This window comes from Carcharhinus amblyrhynchos, chromosome 5, assembly GCF_965287045.1.
Source record: "Carcharhinus amblyrhynchos chromosome 5, sCarAmb.v2.hapA, whole genome shotgun sequence".
Lineage (NCBI taxonomy): Eukaryota > Metazoa > Chordata > Chondrichthyes > Carcharhiniformes > Carcharhinidae > Carcharhinus > Carcharhinus amblyrhynchos.
The window spans coordinates 3,045,685-3,065,360 of NC_137328.1; the positions used below are offsets into that span (position 1 = coordinate 3,045,685).

General features: G+C 38.6%; 1 protein-coding gene across 2 annotated transcripts in view; it reads right to left on the reverse strand.

Annotated features, from left to right (window-relative positions):
• Positions 1 to 953: 953 nt before the first annotated feature.
• Positions 954 to 19,676, reverse strand: part of LOC145342840 (trimeric intracellular cation channel type B-like) — a 28,010-nt gene continuing 9,287 nt past the window's right edge. The window contains exons 1-6 of one of the 2 annotated variants that reach the window (XM_080188339.1): positions 17,707 to 17,784; positions 16,555 to 16,711; positions 10,724 to 10,908; positions 10,198 to 10,285; positions 7,608 to 7,725; positions 954 to 2,799 (exon numbers count right to left, since the gene is read on the reverse strand). In XM_080188339.1, coding sequence (XP_080044465.1) covers positions 2,575 to 2,799; positions 7,608 to 7,725; positions 10,198 to 10,285; positions 10,724 to 10,908; positions 16,555 to 16,711; positions 17,707 to 17,722 — 789 coding nt within the window. In that variant the 5' untranslated portion in view covers positions 17,723 to 17,784 and the 3' untranslated portion in view covers positions 954 to 2,574. Of the gene's footprint in view, positions 2,800 to 7,607; positions 7,726 to 10,197; positions 10,286 to 10,723; positions 10,909 to 16,554; positions 16,712 to 17,706; positions 17,785 to 19,676 lie in introns of those variants that run through there. The other variant, XM_080188338.1, reaches the window with a different exon arrangement.

Sequence of the window (19,676 nt, forward strand, 5' to 3'; positions counted from 1 at the left end):
AAACTCTCATAACATTTAAATATTTAGATATTCACTTGTGCTGCCTTAACCTCCAGGGCTATGGGCCATGTGCTGGAAAGTAGGATTAGTGTACTCTGACATTTGTTGAGCAGCACGAACACAATGGACCAAATGGCCTCCTTCTGTGCTGTAAACATTCATGAACTTATGTCACACCAAAATGAATGAAATGCAATTTTGTGAAGCAACCGATGGCCCAGTGAATGGAGGAACAGAACGCATGGTAGCTAATAATGCGTGGATTCCCAGCTATGAACCAGGAAGGAGCCACAGTAGCAAACAAAATTAGATCTATTTGTCCTTTGACAGCCACTAACAAAGCCCTGCACGTATTGGGGATGGGATACAGGTATGTTGTAAAAACTGGCACAAAGACTTCATTGACACTTTAGCCGTTGCCCAGGCACTGTTGTCTAGCATGGAGAGGGTGCGTCACAACTTCCTAAAATGAAATTGCATATACTGTTGCTCCCAACCTATCTTCTCCAATAAAGGAAATTCAATTCTGCCTTCACGTCAGGTAGGAACTTTTTGGTCTCTAGAGATCAACAACATTCTTTTAAAGCTTACTTCTGCCAGGATAAACTGATTTGGCAAGTGCAACTGTTTTATACAGGCACTGTTACCAATTTCTGGTCTACATTACCCTAGATAGACCGGCAGAAACTCAAATCATTGAGTGTGTTCAAGATAGAGATGGATAGATTTCTAGATATTAAAGACTACGTGTGATGCGAGGATGGTGCCGGAAAATGGAATATCAGCCATGATCTAGTTAAATAGCTCAGCAGTCACAAGGAGCTGTATGGCTGACACCGATTTCCAACAGTCTTCAGATTCAGTAACACAAATACAGTCTGGAGTAAATTTACTCCACAACAAAGACAAGACATGAGAATGTGGTAGTAGCATCTTAAATAGCTGAACAACACTTAGAAAGGAAATCTGAACTTTTATTTGTATATCCTTCAGCAAAAATGCACTTATTAAAATTAGTGCATATGGACCAAAGAAAGTTGTTACATTCAAGTCACTATTAACCCAGAAATTATAAAAGTGATCAGGTTACCAATCAGGTGTACACAGAATGTGATGGCATATTCCAATAGTTCCCCCACTCCAGTGTGTATCAGAGATTGCCCAAAATATCGCTCAATTTCTTGCTCAACTTAGCAAGGCATGACTCCTGGTAGCACGTGGTTTTAGTCCATTCTGGATTCTAATGTCGAGCAAGCAAACATTGGGTATTATTTCACAATGGAATGTATAAAATCAAGCACTAAGAATACATTCAGATATTCTCCTGCATCATAGTTGAGGATGGTAGTTTTCCAGAAACCTATCTGAAAATACACTATAGAATAATTTTTGTCTACCTCATTTTGCTATCATTGCTTTCTTTTTTCAAATACAACCATAAGGTTTGAAAAACATTTGTAAAATGGTACACCTTTAACTAGCAAAGAAAGAAATGTGCAAGAAAAAATTAACCAGTGCTAGTGAAAAAAGACAAATTGTGTATGAAAACAGTTCTATATTTAAATGCACAGAACTTATATTTGAAGTTAGTGAATTCGTAAGTTTACAGTACACAAATTCAAAGAAAAATAGATCCTCTATTAGAAAATCAGTACTGAAAAGACGAGTTTGACCACGCTGTAAACGGCATGGATAAGTATTAATTTATTTCTTTCCAAATAAATTATGAAGGAAGGATAAGATCAACAGGGCTGCAGTAGCTGACAGTCCACTTTGGATATCAGTGAACAAACCACAGACAGTAGGAAGAACAGTATCTCAAATATATTGTTTAAATGTGACTATATAGCCTGAATAAGTATGAGTAAATAAGTCAGTACCTGTCCAAGTTACCCCCTCCCATCACACTCACCAGCAGGAAGAGATGCTCTTCCAGATATTCTGTTAGCTAGAATATTGAAAAAAAATGAGGCAGTAATGTTAATCCAAGCTGTATTACCTTTTTTCACCAGCAATTGAGTACAGATTGCCAACAGGAATCTGGAATGTCAGAGCTGGCTCTCAAATTCAAGTCTCAATTGGGATTAGTCTTTACTTACCAGAGCTTAAAGTTTGTTTTTCTAATCATTTAGCAATTCATCTTTTTAAAAAAAAAGATTGCATTGTGGAATGTACAATTTCAATATATTCTGGCACTTGGAAGATTTAAAAAAACAGGAAATAATTACATCAGGATTTCCATAAATTGTCACAATTTTTGAAACAATATTTTAATCTTATAAATACTAAATTACAGCACCTTTTTCTTGACACTAAAGGATCCCCAAATGCTAAATGTCGTGTGCAGGCACTTCTCACTTAAACCCAGAGTAACATTGTAAAAAAAAAGAGCACTAACAAAAGTCAATATGTTATTCCAATAACTTCAGTCTGTTTTACGTCTACTCGAACTCTGCAGAATTTTGCAGATGACGATTTGTGCCTCAAGAGTTTCTCAATTTCAAACCTCACCCGAATGCTTTCACTGGAACAGAAAGATAAACTTTGAGGATCTTGCAATTCTGGACGAGTATCTTAGTCAGTCTTCTTGGTCCTCTTCCTTTTGATACTTTCACTTTCTTCAGCAGTTTCATCCAAGGAAGCAGGGGACTGTTCCCCCAATGATTCCCCTTTATCAGAAGTTTCTGGTTTAAAGTGTGATTCAGTGGAACTGGACTGCCAACTAAATGCCATATGGTACAATGCAACTTCCATAGGTGCAAAGGGGGAATGACGGATGTTAAAGAGCACCATTGCAACCTAAAATACAAAATGATATATTTGCCAAATTGTACAGAGTAGCCCAAAAAATGCCAGAAGAATACAAGCAAAATAGTAATCTACAAAAAAAAAATACATGGTCATGCAACTCAAATTAGCAGCTTTCAAATGTACTATAGCCTGGTAAATAAATTCTCCAAATCAAAAAAAAGTTTGTTTTAGTATTAAGGTCAGGGGTGACAGATAAAGAAGTTGCCATTAACACCACTATAAGTTAAAATACTTTATAAGAGGCAAACTCTGAATCTGAACAATAATTTAAAAAGTTTCAAAATGTTGCAGATGCACTAGAAAAGGGAGAAAATAAAATGTGCTTAAATGTTAATTACAGAATTTACTGAACTGTTACTACCAGTTTGTGTCAACTGTTACACAACACTGTGCTGTTAGCTAAGAAGCATGTGCTAGCAAGTACAGATATAGGAGAACAGGGCAGATAAACCTGTGGCTCGAGAGACAGTGCAGCAAGGAGGGTTTTGGACTCCTGGATCACTAGAACCATTTCCCCAGAAATTATCATGTGAAAGCAGGGCAGTCTACACCTGAACTAGAATGGGACCATCATCCTTGGAGATGGGTTTGCTAGTGCTATTGGGAAGAGTTTAAACTAATTTGGCAGAGGGACACAGAGCATTTAGTACAATAAGGACACCGCATACTGTTGTAAAGGAACCAAGAAAGAGAAACAGAGTTCAGCCATGTTGAGTTCCAAGGGAGTAAGGCGAGGTTGGATGGCTTCTACTTTAATGCTAGGAGTATTTTAGGTAAGACTGTGTTCAAGGGTGTAGATTGTCACAATTCTCTGTCATTGTTGCCATCAAAAAGTCATGGTTGAAGGACTGGCAACTCAACATTCTGGGGTGTGGGAGAACAGGGGAGGGTGTAAAAGTGGAGCTGGTATTGCAGTATTAAGGAGTCAGTTACTGCAGTAAGGAGGAATGATATCTTGGAGGGGCCTTCAAATGAGGCTTTGTGGGTAGATCTTAGGAATAAAAAAAAGGGACAGTCATATTGCTAAGAGTGTATTATAGATCCTCAAACAGTCAGCAGGCAATACAGGAGCAGGTATGCAGACAATTCACTGAGGTGTGTAAAAATAATACTTCCTCAACATTAATTGGGGTAGCCATAATTTAAAAAGGGTGGATTTCTTAATGTATTCTTTTACATCAATATATAGAAGGTCCCACAAGGGACTGTGCAGTGCTGGATCTAATTCTGGGGAACAAAGCTGGATAGGTGTGCAAGGTGGCAGTGGGGGAGTATTTTGGTGATAGTGACACAGTACAATTTAAGTTTCTCTTAGAAAAGGAAAAAGTTGGATAGTAAAAAAAATGGTTTTGAATTGGGGAAGGCAGATTTTAATATAAGGCAGGATCTGGCCAAAGTAGACTGGGAACAGCTTCTTGTGGGGGAAATCTACAGTAAAGCAGTGGAGGGCTTTCAAAAAGGAAATGGATAGAGTACAGGCCCAACCTGTTTCCTTTAGGTGAAATGTAGGAGCAACAAACCCACAAAACCCCGGATTCCTTGGAATATTCAGGACTGGATTAGAAAGAATAGAGAGGCTTCTTCCCCCTGATTGCCCTATCCTTGTAACCCCATGCATTTACTATTGCTAATCCACCTAACTCACACATCTTTAGACACTGAGGGGCAATTTAGTAGGATCAATCCATCTAATTTGCACACCTTTGGACTGTCGGAGGAAACATACGCTGAATGGGGACAGTGTGCAAATTCCACGCAGTCGCCCAAGGGTCCCTTGTGCTCTGAAAAAGGCATATGGAACATCTGCCTTTATCAGTTATGGCATACATTATAAAAACAGGGAGTTTGTTACAGCTGTATAAACCTTCGGTTATGCCACAGCTGGAGAACTACGTGCAGTTCTGATCACCTTACTATAGCAAGGATGTGATTGCACTGGAGTGCAGAGAAGCATCACTAGGATATTGCCTAAGATGGAGCACTGGAGCTACAAAGCAAGAGAGACTGGATATGCTTGGGTTGTTTTCTTTTAGACCAGAGAAGGTGGAGGGGAATTTGATTGAGGTGTATAAGATTGAGTGGTATGGACAGGAAGCAGCTGATCTTCTTAGTTGAAGGGTCAATAACAAGGGGGCATCATTTTAAAGGTGAAGAGCAGGAGGTTTAGAGGGAATTTGAGGATGGAAATTTCAGATTTGGGAATCTGGAATGCACTGCCTGGTACAACCTTTGCATGGATAAGCACTTGAAAATATAACATTTAAGGCTATGGGCCAATTTCAGGAAGGTGGGATTAATGTAAATTTAGTGTAGTTTTGTCAGTGCAGAGTCAATGGGCTGAAGGGCCTCGTCTGTACTGTGTGACTGACACCCAGATTTAATAAGTCATTCAAAAATTCATTTTTGTCACATAAATGAAATGATTCAGAACACAGCAACAGATTATGAAACAAATAGGGAACGCATGTATTGAAGGCTTCAATTAATAGTTTTCATGAATTGTTAGCAATTCACTTGACAAAAAAAACTCAGCCAAAATTGTCCTGAACCACACTTCATGATTCTTGCGGATTGGTTTTGTTTAACATAACTAACATTTGTTAAAGAAACACATTTATCTGTACTGGGTAAAAAAAACATGCACTTAGTTCAGCAGGTCTGAAAGTATCACCCTTTCCACTCCTTACAGCAGAAATGTGCACCCCAGCAATACAAACGCACAACCTGCAAATCACTATAAGCAACACCAGTCTCAAGGTTCTATTCTTTAAAACGCCCTGCCAAAAGGTCAAATCGTGTATTTAGAGTTTGCACATACAGCAGGATATGCAAAGCAGCAGAAGGAATAGTCGAGAAACGAGATCAGAGTATCCCATTGAAGCATTTCATTTAATGTACTGCAAGCATTTGTTGGGGCCAAGAGGAAAACACACCAAGGTGGAGGACCCAGTTTTGATCCCTTATTTAAGTGATTCAAGTAAAAGTGGAACATCTGATGGATTTGATATAGGAATGTGTTTGCTCTTCGGAAATTATTTTTTCTAAATATCCTAATCAAACACCCAAGAATGTAACCTTTCAAAAATTGTCCCTTGTTAAGTTTAGAAAATACTGGGATAAACAAATGCATGGAAATTCTTAACTTTGCTATTTATCCTCAAGGATAATGTGACTAAATCAAATTATGTATACTTGATGTTTTACTTCTAGTATTATTCAAATATGATGAGGAAGTGAACAAAGCCAAGTACACATCAAAACATGTACAAATTAACACAGTTACCAAACATCTAAAAAAGGCTTAGTTTTCAACTTGGCTGTTTGAGTCTTCCTGCAAACCTTCCCTTAAATCAAGCAAGCATGTTTTGTCTCACAATCCTGTCCGACAAGCTAGAGTAAGAGAAGGTACATTCCAAGCTGGAAGTGCTACACTAGTGGCATCAAAATAGTTTGGTTTTATACCCATGGTAACTCACCAGTGTTTCAATTAGGTATTTTGTTGTTCTAGGAATTGCACCAATTTCAAGAGAAATCCTTCAATGTAATTTGTTTAAACAGCCAAACTTAACTCTTTCCTCCTTCCTGCCATTCCCACACCCTCAACCTAGCAGGATCAATATTTTCAAAAGCTTAACACTGGTGAAGCTTCAGAAAAAATGTTCATCTTCACCTGGCAGCATTTCAAATAAAATTCAGTTGAAGCCACCAAACAGGGAGGGAAAAATATCTCCCATTTTCCCCTTACATTCTATTCTTGTGCTTTCAAGGCACCAAGACATTTATAGGGAAGCATAAATGGGGAGTAACAGGAGGTAGAGGACAGCACCCACAATTTGGAATAATCCTTTTTCATACCATAGCCCTTACTTTCAAAGGATATTTGAAAATGGAGGCTGCCAATGAACAGGATTAATGAGAGACAGAATGCCCCATCATGGCAGCATAGCTATAAGTTCTGAATAGACATGTTATTACATCTGAACCATCTGCATCAAATCTGAAAAACGTTCAAATGGGCTGCAAATGTACAAAATGCTATACCTCGAGGCCCATTTCAGTTTGTCATCATAGAAACTGCATGACATTATTTTGCCTAAAGAGCTATACGACTAAAGCTACCATGTAATCCTTTACTCCTCAAAATTCAACACCACTTGGACCATGGGCACTTTCTATGATAATAAATTCATCAACATTAACTACACAAGAGCCATTTATTCTGTAATCAGCTGAATACTCCTTTGGTTATTTATAAAGTTGCTGCTCATTTAGGATGTGCAGTGCCAGAAGTGGTAAGACAAAGGCTCAGACTTGGGAGGAAGAAGAATGCAGACATGAAACATAAATGTAGAAATGCTCAATATTCTAAAAGTTTCAGGAACATTGGAATTTTAGCTTAAATAAAGTAGGGATAATCATGGGACAGATCTAACTTTTTTTGTAGCAATCAAGATTCAAATAATTTCTGTCTATAGAAGATTTAAGCAAACACAAACTCAACATTTATAAATAATCAGGCACTATCTGCACCAAAAGTACAATATAAATTAACACCTATCTGACATCGTAATAAATTTGCTAGTTTCCTATCTGTAGAAGTGTTTGAAAATACATAACGTCAGGCAATACAATACAGACTCAATGAATTGCAATTGCTACAGAGAAAAAGTGTTAAATGGTCCCATACAAATTAAATAAAAGGCATTCCCTACATCTCTATTACTCTGTATTTATTTTTCAAAACACAAATTTATACAACTGTAACAAAAATCACAAATTTAATTACATCTACATACCTCTGTGGAAACTACAAACATTGTGTACAAAAAGATCAGGTTGTGTCTGGTAATAGGCAGATAATTCATCTGTTGAAAAGTAAAGAGTACAGCTCCTATCAAAGTTACCTTTGTTCCACTGTAACAGAAACAGGATAATTAGTATACATCAAAAAAAAGGTATAACCTCTTCCAGAGTGACTCCACAAAAGAGGACAAACCAGAAATAAACTTTTCCTTTTGACTAACCTGGTTACACTGCATATTCAATTTAAAATTGTTGAAAAGTGAAGCATGTTGCTGAAGCTTTTCATCTTGCACTCATCAGGAGAAACACAAGAATGCCAAGTTTCAAATGAGCACAACAATTTTATACTAGTTGGCAAGTTAACACTGGCCATGAAGTAGCCATGGAGAAAATAAAAACTGGGAACAATAGGCAACCCGAGCCACAGGTGTTTCCAAAAAGGCACAAGGCTTGAACATATTCCTTTTGTTTGCAGGAAATGGGTCTTTGCTAGTCTGACAGTTTATCATAGATCTTGTCCAGGCATTGTCGACATTGACAAGTGTGCATTTACCAGCAGCCCAGCTAACTTTCCCCTCTTCAGCACAAGAACAATGGCAACATTGAGCCATCATGCAATGATGAGATTGATGTGCAGCACAACAATCCCAATTTATTACTTTAAGACTGTCCACTGTAGATGCAATCTTCCTGAGCCTTAGATTGAGCTTCACTGCCCACTTACAAATGGGAATTGCTGACCTCTGGGGATTAGTCAGAAACAAGGAGGGGGATATCATATAGGACTGGTCCTTTTAAGAATTTTGTTAAGTGAGCATCATCCCATTATTCATTGCACTGGACCCTTAACCCAAAAAATACAATATTTGCACAAGAACTCAATTAACAAAACATCTCAAAGCTATACTGGATCAGTAGATGAAAAAGCAGAGTGGATTGGCAGGGTCCTTTGTGAATGGTTGCTCAACTTCTTTCCAAGAACGAAACTGATCACTTCGTAAGCCATTAATATTCTTACTCTGTTAAATAGTCTACATGGTAAAAGTATTATATCAGTAATAAAAATTGACTGTAGGATTCTGAGGAATTAAATCTCTAAAGCAGTGAACATGGCATTATTAAAGAGTGCGCCAGAGTGTAGCTACTCGGGGATTTTCATAGTAACTTCATTGCAATGTTAATATAAGCCCACTTGTGACACTAATAAATACCAAGCTGCCAAGATGAGAAAAAAATGTTTAGCAGACACATGCATGCTCTCCCAGGTCAGCAGAAACACTCTACACTGGTCCAAAACATAAAATAAGCTCAAGCTTTCCATACCAAATTCTGTCATTATATGCTCCTGTACAATTTCCTCACCCTTTTTTAATAAAATTCTTACCCGATGTGTTGTCTCAATTGTCAAAATGCCAACTTATATTAACGGCTCATCAACAAAGTGATACTTTTCAGTGGAAGAAACACAAGATGCGAAAACATGCTTTACTAAAACTATGTTCAATGTTGGATCGGTTTGGGGGATAGAGGGGGAAATCATCTTTAAAATTCCTATAGCCAGAGTAATTTTCCGGCAACTAAGTTACTTCACACTCTTGAGTTTCACCAGGCTCCAAAAGTAGTATGACAATGAAATATAGCGCTCACTGAAGGAATTAGTGGGGCAGTGCAAGATTGATAACTTGGAGCTTGCGCTAGTTACAATCTATTTTAGTTAGTTAAGCTGTAATGGAGCAAGCTGCACGATGAACAGCACTGCTGCCTCTCAGCACCAGGGATCCGGGTCCAATCCCTAGCTTTGGTCACTGTCTGCACACAGTTTCCTCCATTTGCTCCGGTTTCCTCCCACAGTCCAAAGATGTGCTGGTTAGGTGCATTGGCCGTGCTAAACTCTCCTTCAACGTACCTGAACAGGCGGGTGTAGCAACTCGGGACTTTCACAAAAACTTCACTGAAGTATTATGTAAGCCCACTTGTGACACTAATAAATAAACTATAAAACTGTAGCAGGGAGCCTTGAAAAAGGGAATGGTTAAATAAAAATAGCACAAAAACTTTGCAACTTGTGAAAAAAAAGTACTGATCTGCTTCAATCACATTAGTGCAAGAAAGATGTTGCTTCATATTTGGAAAAAATCTTAATACTGTTTTCTCACTGCAGGAGTACAGGGCATTCCGTTTGTTCGGAAAGATTGAAGAAATGAGGAAGGGAAAATAAATAACTTGTAATGCAAGTGTTAGAGATCTTTGTTTTGGGGACTTGGCTTAATTGATCCTGTACATGAATTTAGGGTTATTTGGCTCTTGGCGAAGTCTTTTCCAGTGAGTTTCTTCAGATCACTATATTTTTAAAAATCTCATAAGTGATGGATTTTCAATAAAATTGGACTGCCACAATTGACAGTCATTATCAGATGCTTCATTAAGTACTGCCAACTATGGAAAAGACACTACAAAGGGCAATAAGGTCCAGAGTGATTCCTTGATAGAAGGCAACCAAAGATTCCGATGTGATTTTTCACCTTTAGCTCAGTTTCGAGCCACTTAGAACAAATTCAATGCAATTTTAAAACCACTACGTACTAGGACATTCTCAGCAGCTCATTTCTCTCAGGTATCCAGACACCCCGCACTAGTTGCTCAAAATTAGCTATCAGCCCAGAACCAGCACCTGTGGAAAGAGAAATTTTGTACACATTATAAATTGGAAACAGATTTTTCTTCTTAAAAACTAAATTATCCAAAAGTGACAGTAGTGATAATCACAAGCAATTAATTCAAAATGACCAAAACACCTAAACAATCACCTACAACATTTTATTTTGCAATGAAATCCATTTCATCCTGACTGACTCAACTACGTGTTTCTTGGTGGCACAGCTGGTAGAGCACTTTGCAGGTAAAGGGAGGGACGGAAGAAATAAAAGTAGCTGAAATTCCTTCTCCAGTTTTCTATCAGGTTGGAGGAATGCCACTGGTACCAGTTGAACAATTGTCAAGAGAAAAGGTGCTTTCAGAAATGAAAGGCAAAAACAAAAACCCTAGAAAGAAATTTAAAAAAAATTCAGATCTGATGTGATGCAAACCAAGAATGAGAGAGCCCACTTACCTTTAGCCCATCCAACAGCAATCACAGCAAGCCAGCCATTTCTGTAGCGACTGTGCGCATCTACTACACCTCCAACAATTTTGCGGGCTCTTGTCACTTCTTTCATTCCAGCTATAAATAATTTGGATGGCATAAAATTGCAGCATTTGTAGAACTTGTCATACGGACAGTAGAATATCAAATACCTAAAAATATTGAAAAAATAAAAAGGTAGAGCACAGCACAATGTGTCAGCAGTTAAAAATTTACTGCAAAACTTAAATCTGATAACATTTTTTGGCTTTTTTTTACAACATGGTGTTGTTCATACTGGGGTTCAAATCCACAAGAACTGGCCATCCTTTGATATCTGGACGAAGTGTCATGCGTTAGTTATGGACAGCAGTTTCCCCATCTCAGTCATAATATTACAAGTTCTCAGTGTGTTCAGTTTCTAAATAATTCAGGTAATTATTTTTTGATTGCCTGATTTCAGTGTTTTTTTAATGGAACTGTTATTAAGCAGACATACTGGAATGCAGCTGGAACGTATTCTTCAGATGAAAGGTAATGGCTATGTTTCAAGGTATTTATCATAAAAGCAATCAGTGATAATACTGGATAAAAAAATTGAGACTCCATCCAAATAGGAATTGTACAAATACTCTTCAAATTAACTTCTGGCTGCTGAACAGGTATAAAACAAAACTAAATGTTTCCTCTCTGCCAAATAATAGCAGCAATAAATATCAGACATGTACTAATAACATGCTTCAGGTGTAAGCATCTATGTCATCCAAAAGCATAAAGACATGGGATTGGCTTTCATGTTTCTCGGTGCAGTGAGTGAAGTGGAATTCTCTCCACCGTCTGTTTGTTTAATTAAGTGATGGCTGGACAAACAGTGGCTGTCCAACAGGAAGGAGACTAATTAGAAGAATGGGGGTTGAGGGGGGAGGGGAGGAACAGGGGCATCACAGGCCTGGATGTCACACATCAGAGCAGTACAGCAATGAACTAAAAATCAGTAAAGACCCCATGCTTTCAGTTTTGGTCTTAATGCCAGCTTTTCCAGCAGAATCTCTGGCATATTCAATCACGGTCCCACTGGTAGCCCTTTTCTACCACCCTTATGCTGCCTCATTATAGCTGCCGTAAAGACCCCCAATGCTTTGCGCATCTAATGCCTGAAAAATGAAGTGGGCAATGAAAATTGTAGATGATTGGGTTATAAGCTTAATAATAACAGCTCATTAGTGATTTGAAAATGACTGGCAAGCTGCCAATGTCCCCACTCACATGCCTCCATATTTGGGAGACTGGTGTGAAGACATTATGTTGCTGACACAACACCATCATTCCAAATGTTTCAACAGCGTGGGGAAAAGCAGAGCACCTGATATGGGAATATAAAATCACCTAATGATTAATTTTAGCATAAATGGATGAAAACATTTTTTTTAAAAAGACCCCTTCTACAATAAAAATAATCGAAATTTAACCTTTGGGAAGTTAAGGAAATTACAATTACAAAGAAAAAATACTGTGCTATCAAAATAGCAGTTGAGCTAAAGACAAAATCATCTTTTAAAGGAGCAGAGTCCAGTGTGATCTCACTTATTGCTTCCTAAGGAGTGAGCAATCTAATGCTGCAACATACCCACCAGTAAATGCAGGAAATAAGCCAACAGGGTAGACAAAGAGGAAAGAGAAAAAGACTACTATGGAGGTTGTGCAAGATGAAAGAAAGTTCTCAGTGTGAGTCAACTCCAGATGCCTAGCCCAATTACAAATAGAAGCAGAAGTAGGCCCTTTGAGCCTGCCCCACCATTCATTACCATCATGGCTGATGATCAAATTCAATACCTTGACCCCACCATCCCCCATATCCTTTGATCCCTTTCATCCCAAGAGATGTATCTAATTTCTTCTTGAAATCATACAATGTTTTGGCCTCAACTACTTTCGGTGATAGTGAATTCCATTTATCACTACAGTCTGGGTGAAGAAATTTCTCATCAGCTCACCTTAGTCCTAAACCATTATCCTCAAACTATGACACCTAGTTCTGGACTCCCCAACCATTAGGAACATTCATTCGGAATCCACCCTGTCTTATCCTGTTATAATTTTATAAGTTTCTACAAGATCCCCTCTCATTCTTAACTCCAATCAATACAATCCTAACCAACTTGAGTCTCTCCTAATATGACAGTCCTTCCATCCCAGAAATCAACCTTCTTTGCACTCTTTCTATATCAAGGACATCCTTCTTCAGATAAAGACACCTAAATTGCACATAATACTCCAGGTATGGCCTCACCAACATCCGATACAACTGCAGTAAATCATCCTTGTTCCTATATTCCGATCCTCTCATTATGAAGGCGAACATACCATTTGCTTTCTTTACTTCCTGCTATTTCTGTGCAGTTACATTCGGGGGCTGATGCATAAGGACACCAAGTTCTCACTGAGTATGCACCTCTCTCAATTTACCCCCATTTATAGATCTTGGAGTAGAATTAGGTTATTCGGCCTATCAAGTCTGCTCTGCCAACCTTGGTGCTAAGTATTTGTCTACTGCTATTATCCTACAAGGCCATTCTCTTCAATAGTACATTTGTTTTGCAGGGGAATAGAACAGGAGATTCCTGCATTGCCTGCCTAATCCTCTTTCCTCCTGCTCAGCCTGGTGGTCACTTATTCACTTCCTGCAGCTGGAGACATTTCCTGCATACATACTGGTCCTGGGAACGTTCCTGATCTCCCACATATCCAAAGCAAAGTCAAAACAAACGTATACCAGAACATTTTCTTTAATAAGCTGTTTGATATAGTTGCATATGGTATGCTTGTTGACAACATTAAAGGTGCGCAGTATCAATGAGAGTGCATAGGAATTTGGGTTAGAGAACAGGAAACGGTAGTGGTGAGGAGATACTTCCTGGGCTGAGATATGCGCCACAATATCAAAACTTACAACTGAACACAAAAATAGAAGCATGGTAAAGACAATGGCAGTAGATTTCAGAAGGAAAATAAATTAGTAGATGTAGCAGATAGTAAAGGTATGATAGAACTGAGAGTTAATAAAGAGGGAATATACATGGCCTGTAAAATCTTAAATAAACAGGCACTTTGTTTCAACTTTTTTTCCCCCCACTATAAACTTCCATGTCCATAGTTATAATAGAAACTGTCACACTATAATTAAATTATCTGGACAGAGGTGGAGTTGTGCCATCTCATCATGCTGTGCCTGTATACAGCATGACAAAGTTCAACAACCTCACAAGTGGTCAAAGTTAGTGAATGCACCCTTGAATGTCACATCTTACCAACTGAAGCACTAACCTCAGATACCACACACCTACTAATCTCTATCAATCAGGCTTCATACCTAAACAAACAGTCATATTTTTTACATCACCTTCATACATTTTGTATTGCTGCAAGACTCACTACATCTCAAAAGTTTGCACGCACACTGCCAACTATTCAACCATGATAGCCACATCACTCACATTACATCACACTCACAGACACACTTCCCTTTCTCCTGCAGGGCAAGATAGGACACAACCAGACTAAACCTACACAGTCACGTGCCTGAATGTGTCCATCCATTGAAGATGACTATATCCTCACAACTAATCCCCGTTCCTACATTCCATACTCACTTCTGATTTAGGAGCTGCAGGCGATATAAAGCATGCAGCTCTCACTTCTTCACACCTTACTCTTTTCCCTTTCAGATACCATAAAAACTGCCAATTGGCCAAGCAGAGCAAGAGCACCAAGACAAAGATGATGATACATCATCACTCAATTTCACAAGCACAGCCACCGTCTCAGATATTTACTCTGCATGTAATTTATAGGGTAACATGAAGACAAGATATGCACATGGGAAAACACCAGGCACAAATGGGCTGGAACTGCTGGGGAAGGGGAAACGACCAAAAGATCAGTTTGCGCACAAGCTCTGCTGAAGAGAATTCAGGTGAGAATTACAATCTGGAAACCTATAGAAAAAGATGGACATATACAACAAAACGTTGGCGCACTGGGAAGCCTGCCAGAAAACCTATGGTCAAAGTCAAGGTGTATGGAAGAGTCCAGCACCATACTGGCACAAGGCAGCAGACATAACCCAGACCTATCCTTTCAGTTTTGAAGCAGGACCAATTCCATTCACACACTCAATAGCACAACTATAATGTAATAGCAAATGGCTGACATAAAAGCTCCAATGCAGCACAATCACCCAATCACAGAGATGCAGCAGAAGCTGAGACTGCTGTCACACGTGTCAACTTGTCTCCATGCAAGGTCAGCTAGCCGCTATCATGGCTACAGATTGCAGTGTGCAAAGGGACTTGCAGGGTGACACAGGAATCTGCCCTCTAACAGATTACTAGAATTTACTGAGGCACCATCAGTAGTTCCATGGAGCATGAACTTGCTTTTCACACCCAAAGGCAGCATTCATTCCCCACCACTATCATGCCCTGGCCTCAGCCATCAGCCCAGGCTGTGTAGTCTGTAATTGGGCCTTCTAGGTCAAGCTGTCCAAGGTCACCCTCCAAAGCTATCGGCAGTCTCCTCCATTTAAAGTCAGCAGCCTTCCATAGCCATTGGGGTAGCACTGCCTAGCCACAAAGATAGGCACTAAGGGAATGAAAAAAGGTTGTTTATTTGTAATATACAACATGGACTGGTTTCATTTATAAATTTGGATATAGTGTTTTAGTATTGGTTTTTATTTTTGTATTGTGGCCAAACAATGGGATGGTTAATAACAGATGGAAAACAAAGTGCAGAACTGTTGGTGAATGTGGAAATTGGGGTTGCAATTACCAATATCACACTCAGATGAGTTCTTCACAGTCTAGACAGTAAGGATTTGTCTCCGTTGCTCTTTTCCTTCCTCTTCTCCCACCTCATAGTCTTGTCTATCAGGTGTTTGCATGGGCTGTCCCATCATAATGGCCATGTTCCACTGGATACCATCAAGAACCTCAAAACCCTATCTGCTAACCACTGCAGTATTTCTCCAGAATTATACAGGCTGCGATTGTCATTTCAGCATTCCAATAACTTTCTCTATCATATTTCGTGTGTCAGCAAGCGTGGCATATAGTCCATACATTGTACACCAGACCGTCAGTCACATAGTCAGTGAATCTCCCTGGTTGCTCAATACCCACCTTATGGGCAACGCAGCCTACAAACCAGGCTTTGCACCAGCACTGGTGGTAAGCAGACAGTAGAATCAAACACTGTGTTCCTCTGGATCTTTGGGTGTGGCAGAGTGCAGACCATATTCAACCAGCCCATGCTTGCAAAATCAAAAACTAAACATGTACTGTTATATTGGACAGCACTTGATGGACAACCTAAAGTGCACTGAAGCTGCAACAACAACCAATTTAAGGTAACCAGTCAAACTTTCATATGGAAGTGACATTACATACAGGGACCTTTTCTCTACACACAATATCAATATATTCAAACCATGCGCCTTTTCTAAAATACCCAAAAGCTTGGGCAGCCTATTTGCTTTCTCCATGGCAATGCCTTGACCAATCAAAATGCCAATGAGTTAGCATCCCTTTTTTCCTGTGGTGTAAGATACTGTAACTGTTTGAAATCTGTCATCCTTGTGTTGTCCTGATGACTGCAAGGTGTAAAGCTCCGGCAACAGAAATATTAAAATAGCAGGCAATAGCGATTATTAGACAATTCTTTCAGAAAGCCAGCACAGAAGAGATGGCCACATGGCCTTCTTTTTTTATATAATGTTGAAAGCCACTAACAGTCATTATATGTTTGTTTTCCACACTTACCAAATTATGGAAGCCAGTACTATATTTCTGTTGTTTGTGAAAGGTTCAATGGGAGGTTCACCTAGAAGCACAGATGCCAGAATTGCTCCACCAAAGCAGCAAAGCATACCACTGAACCAACATGCAATTGGACTGCGATGAGCTACATCTACTGCTCCTGAAATATGGAATATTGAAACAATACTTTTAAGAATAGGCTTAAATAGCAAATCATAAACATATTTAATCAAAGTAGTCTATTTCAATGATTATTGATATTCGAACTAATTTCTATCATTGTCTATGCTTATGATGGCAAAAAAATGCAATAAATAGTCATATGCCCAGCGATATTGGAAACACTTAAATGTTTACACAAATAAATTTATAAATGCAGAATTGTGATTTGTGTACAGGTGAATAAAGTTAGAACTTACTAAAAGAATAAAAATATCCTCACTGTAACTTCAATGGAATGTGAGATGCCAACATGATAGATGCCTGTGTCAATGAATTAAAAACTTCAATTTTTGACACCTAGCTCAAGGTAAAGTAAACTACAGTCAGGTGTGGAAGAACACTTACTCTATTCTGTCTCCATAATGCTCTTTATCCAAGCTCATGGATTGAAGAGCACCTTACTACATTAATATTAAAGTTTTACATTTCTGATAAGCTACCTTTGAGGCCCGAGTCAGATCAGAGATATTCTGAGCAATTCAGCATTAAAACTCACTGTACTTAAACACTAACAACCAAAGATAAGAGGTTTTTATTCAAGATCGACAAAAACTCAAAATATCTGTTAACGAACCAATGTCACACTTGTTACAAGGTGAGTTTTTCTAATACTGAAAGTAAATTCACATTACTATAAAATTTAAGTTCTAAAAAAAATTGCTATTTTGTTCCATCTGGTATGCTGAGGAAATTCCTCTTTCAGCACTTTCTAGTATTCAGCACCTCTCTTTTATATCAATATTGGGAAGTTCAGAAAAGTCAAACCATTATATTACTACACAGTTGTCCAGTTCCTTCCTTCAGACTGAGCTATTGCTTTTCAAACTTTAAAAAAGTTACTATCAATGGCTACATCTTTACTTAATTTATGAAACTAGTACATAAATATATTAACTAAACGGTGCATTACTTTTGGTTAATTCCAGAGTTTACCTGTCCTGCTGAGCATTTCTTCGTCAACGTGGAGCAAGAGTAAACAATGGTGATGATGAAATTCTTTTAAAACATTGTTATCCCAACGTTCTTCCCTTTCTTACACCACAAAAAGGCATCTCCCAATCCCATATATGCATTTACTACGAAACAAAGATTTGATGTTGTAACTGTTTAGAGATTGATTAAGCCACAGCCAAAGTATTGTAAAATTTTGAATATCTCAACTGAACTTTAAAAGGACATTGCCCAAGAAAATTAGTTGAAGCCAAGTTGTCACATATTTGCACCACAGTTTTTCTATGCCAAAGAAGATAAAGGAACTTGTAACATGTGAGATTGTAAAACCAAAGAGACCCTCAACTCCTTAATTAGATGAGGATTGGTTGCTGCATCTGATTCAGAAGTCAAAAATGCAAAACCAAATCATCATGGGCCTTCCTTAGGTGCTTTGGCACCTTGTAAGTTAGTCTTTTCCAGCAAAGCAATTTGAATTTCAGGAAGCTCTCCAACCTGGAGTGCATTAGTAGCAAAGAACCACCAATTGCATTACCTCACTGTATGAGATGATAAATTTTATCTGTCATGCAAACATAATGTAGCTTGCTGTCATACAGGAATGCTGTATCCATAATCACAGCAAAGTTTCAAAGTGGAAGTTTACAACAGAAAACTCATTGACCATACATTAACCTTTGACTTTTTATCCCTTTAGTTTGTTCACTCTTAACGGGTAGTCCGGAAATTAGAACTGCAGTGTAATTTTATGTACCTAGTTAAGAAGATTTCAGTGTAGTTCAGTCTGCTGCACTATCACAGGCCTGTTGGTGACACTGGTGAGCTTATTAATCACTTGTTAAGCAGCACCAAGCGCCATCTACTGACACTGAGATATTTCCCATTAGATGACAGAACACCCAAATAAAAGGGACATACAATTAGAACACAAATCACTCTTTTAGTCTTTAATAAGTATAGTTGGCAAATAGCCAGTAAGTAAACTATTCTATCACCAAGTACTCTACTTTTCAAAAAATGCTGCAGCATTCTAACTTCCCTAAATATGGTTATAACTGGAAAATGATTCAATCTGCTCAAATCTGTATTTATCTTTTGTGCCCAATTTCCACTCATGACTTTTTATTTTTCAAAATGGTTTTACTGTATTACTTCTCAATCCTTTCCTTTTCAAGGGCCCCTTCCTTTCTTGTTTCCACTTCAGTTTCTTTTTCATCCATTCTGAGTCTAATTTTTACCTTGCTTTTATTTTGTACATAAATTGTTTTCCATTTATCCTCAGCTGCAATGGAAATCTAATCTTCTGTGCTAATCAGGATTCTGATAATGGCATTTTATATATAGTCTCCTCAATAAAACTTTTCAACAGAATGCATTCCCAATAAATTGCAATTCTCTTTCAAGTCCCTGTTAAGCACTGTATCTACAAATGTAGCGATACATTCAAAAGAAAGAAAGAAACCACTCTACTCATACAAAACAACTTCCCATGTTGAGTTCCACTCTTGCCAGTAAGGTTGTAGTCAGAGTATAACAATGGTTTATTATCCCATCCCCACACTCACTGGGTACGTTGCAGCAATTTTTGAGCGCAAAGACTTGGTAAATTCAGGCATGTGGCAAGTAGCATGATTCGTACCCGCCTCTGCGTCAGTTCGCCCTTTACAAAGGCTTGAAAATGGCCGTGATCAGGACCGCACTCAAAACGGATGCGGCAGCCATTTAAATTGACTTAATGGGCTGCACGCCCAACTTTACCAGCACCTCCCCCTTTACCACCGCATTCACCCATCCAGATTTGGCACGAAACAGACATGCTCCATATAACTCCGATTTGGGCGCTCCAGTTAATGAGGCGCTAAGCACCAAATGTCCAACAGCTCTCTGCTCGTGGGGGAAAAGAAGGGCCATCCACTGCTACTCTGCCTGAGATCAGTGGAGGTAGGGGCAAG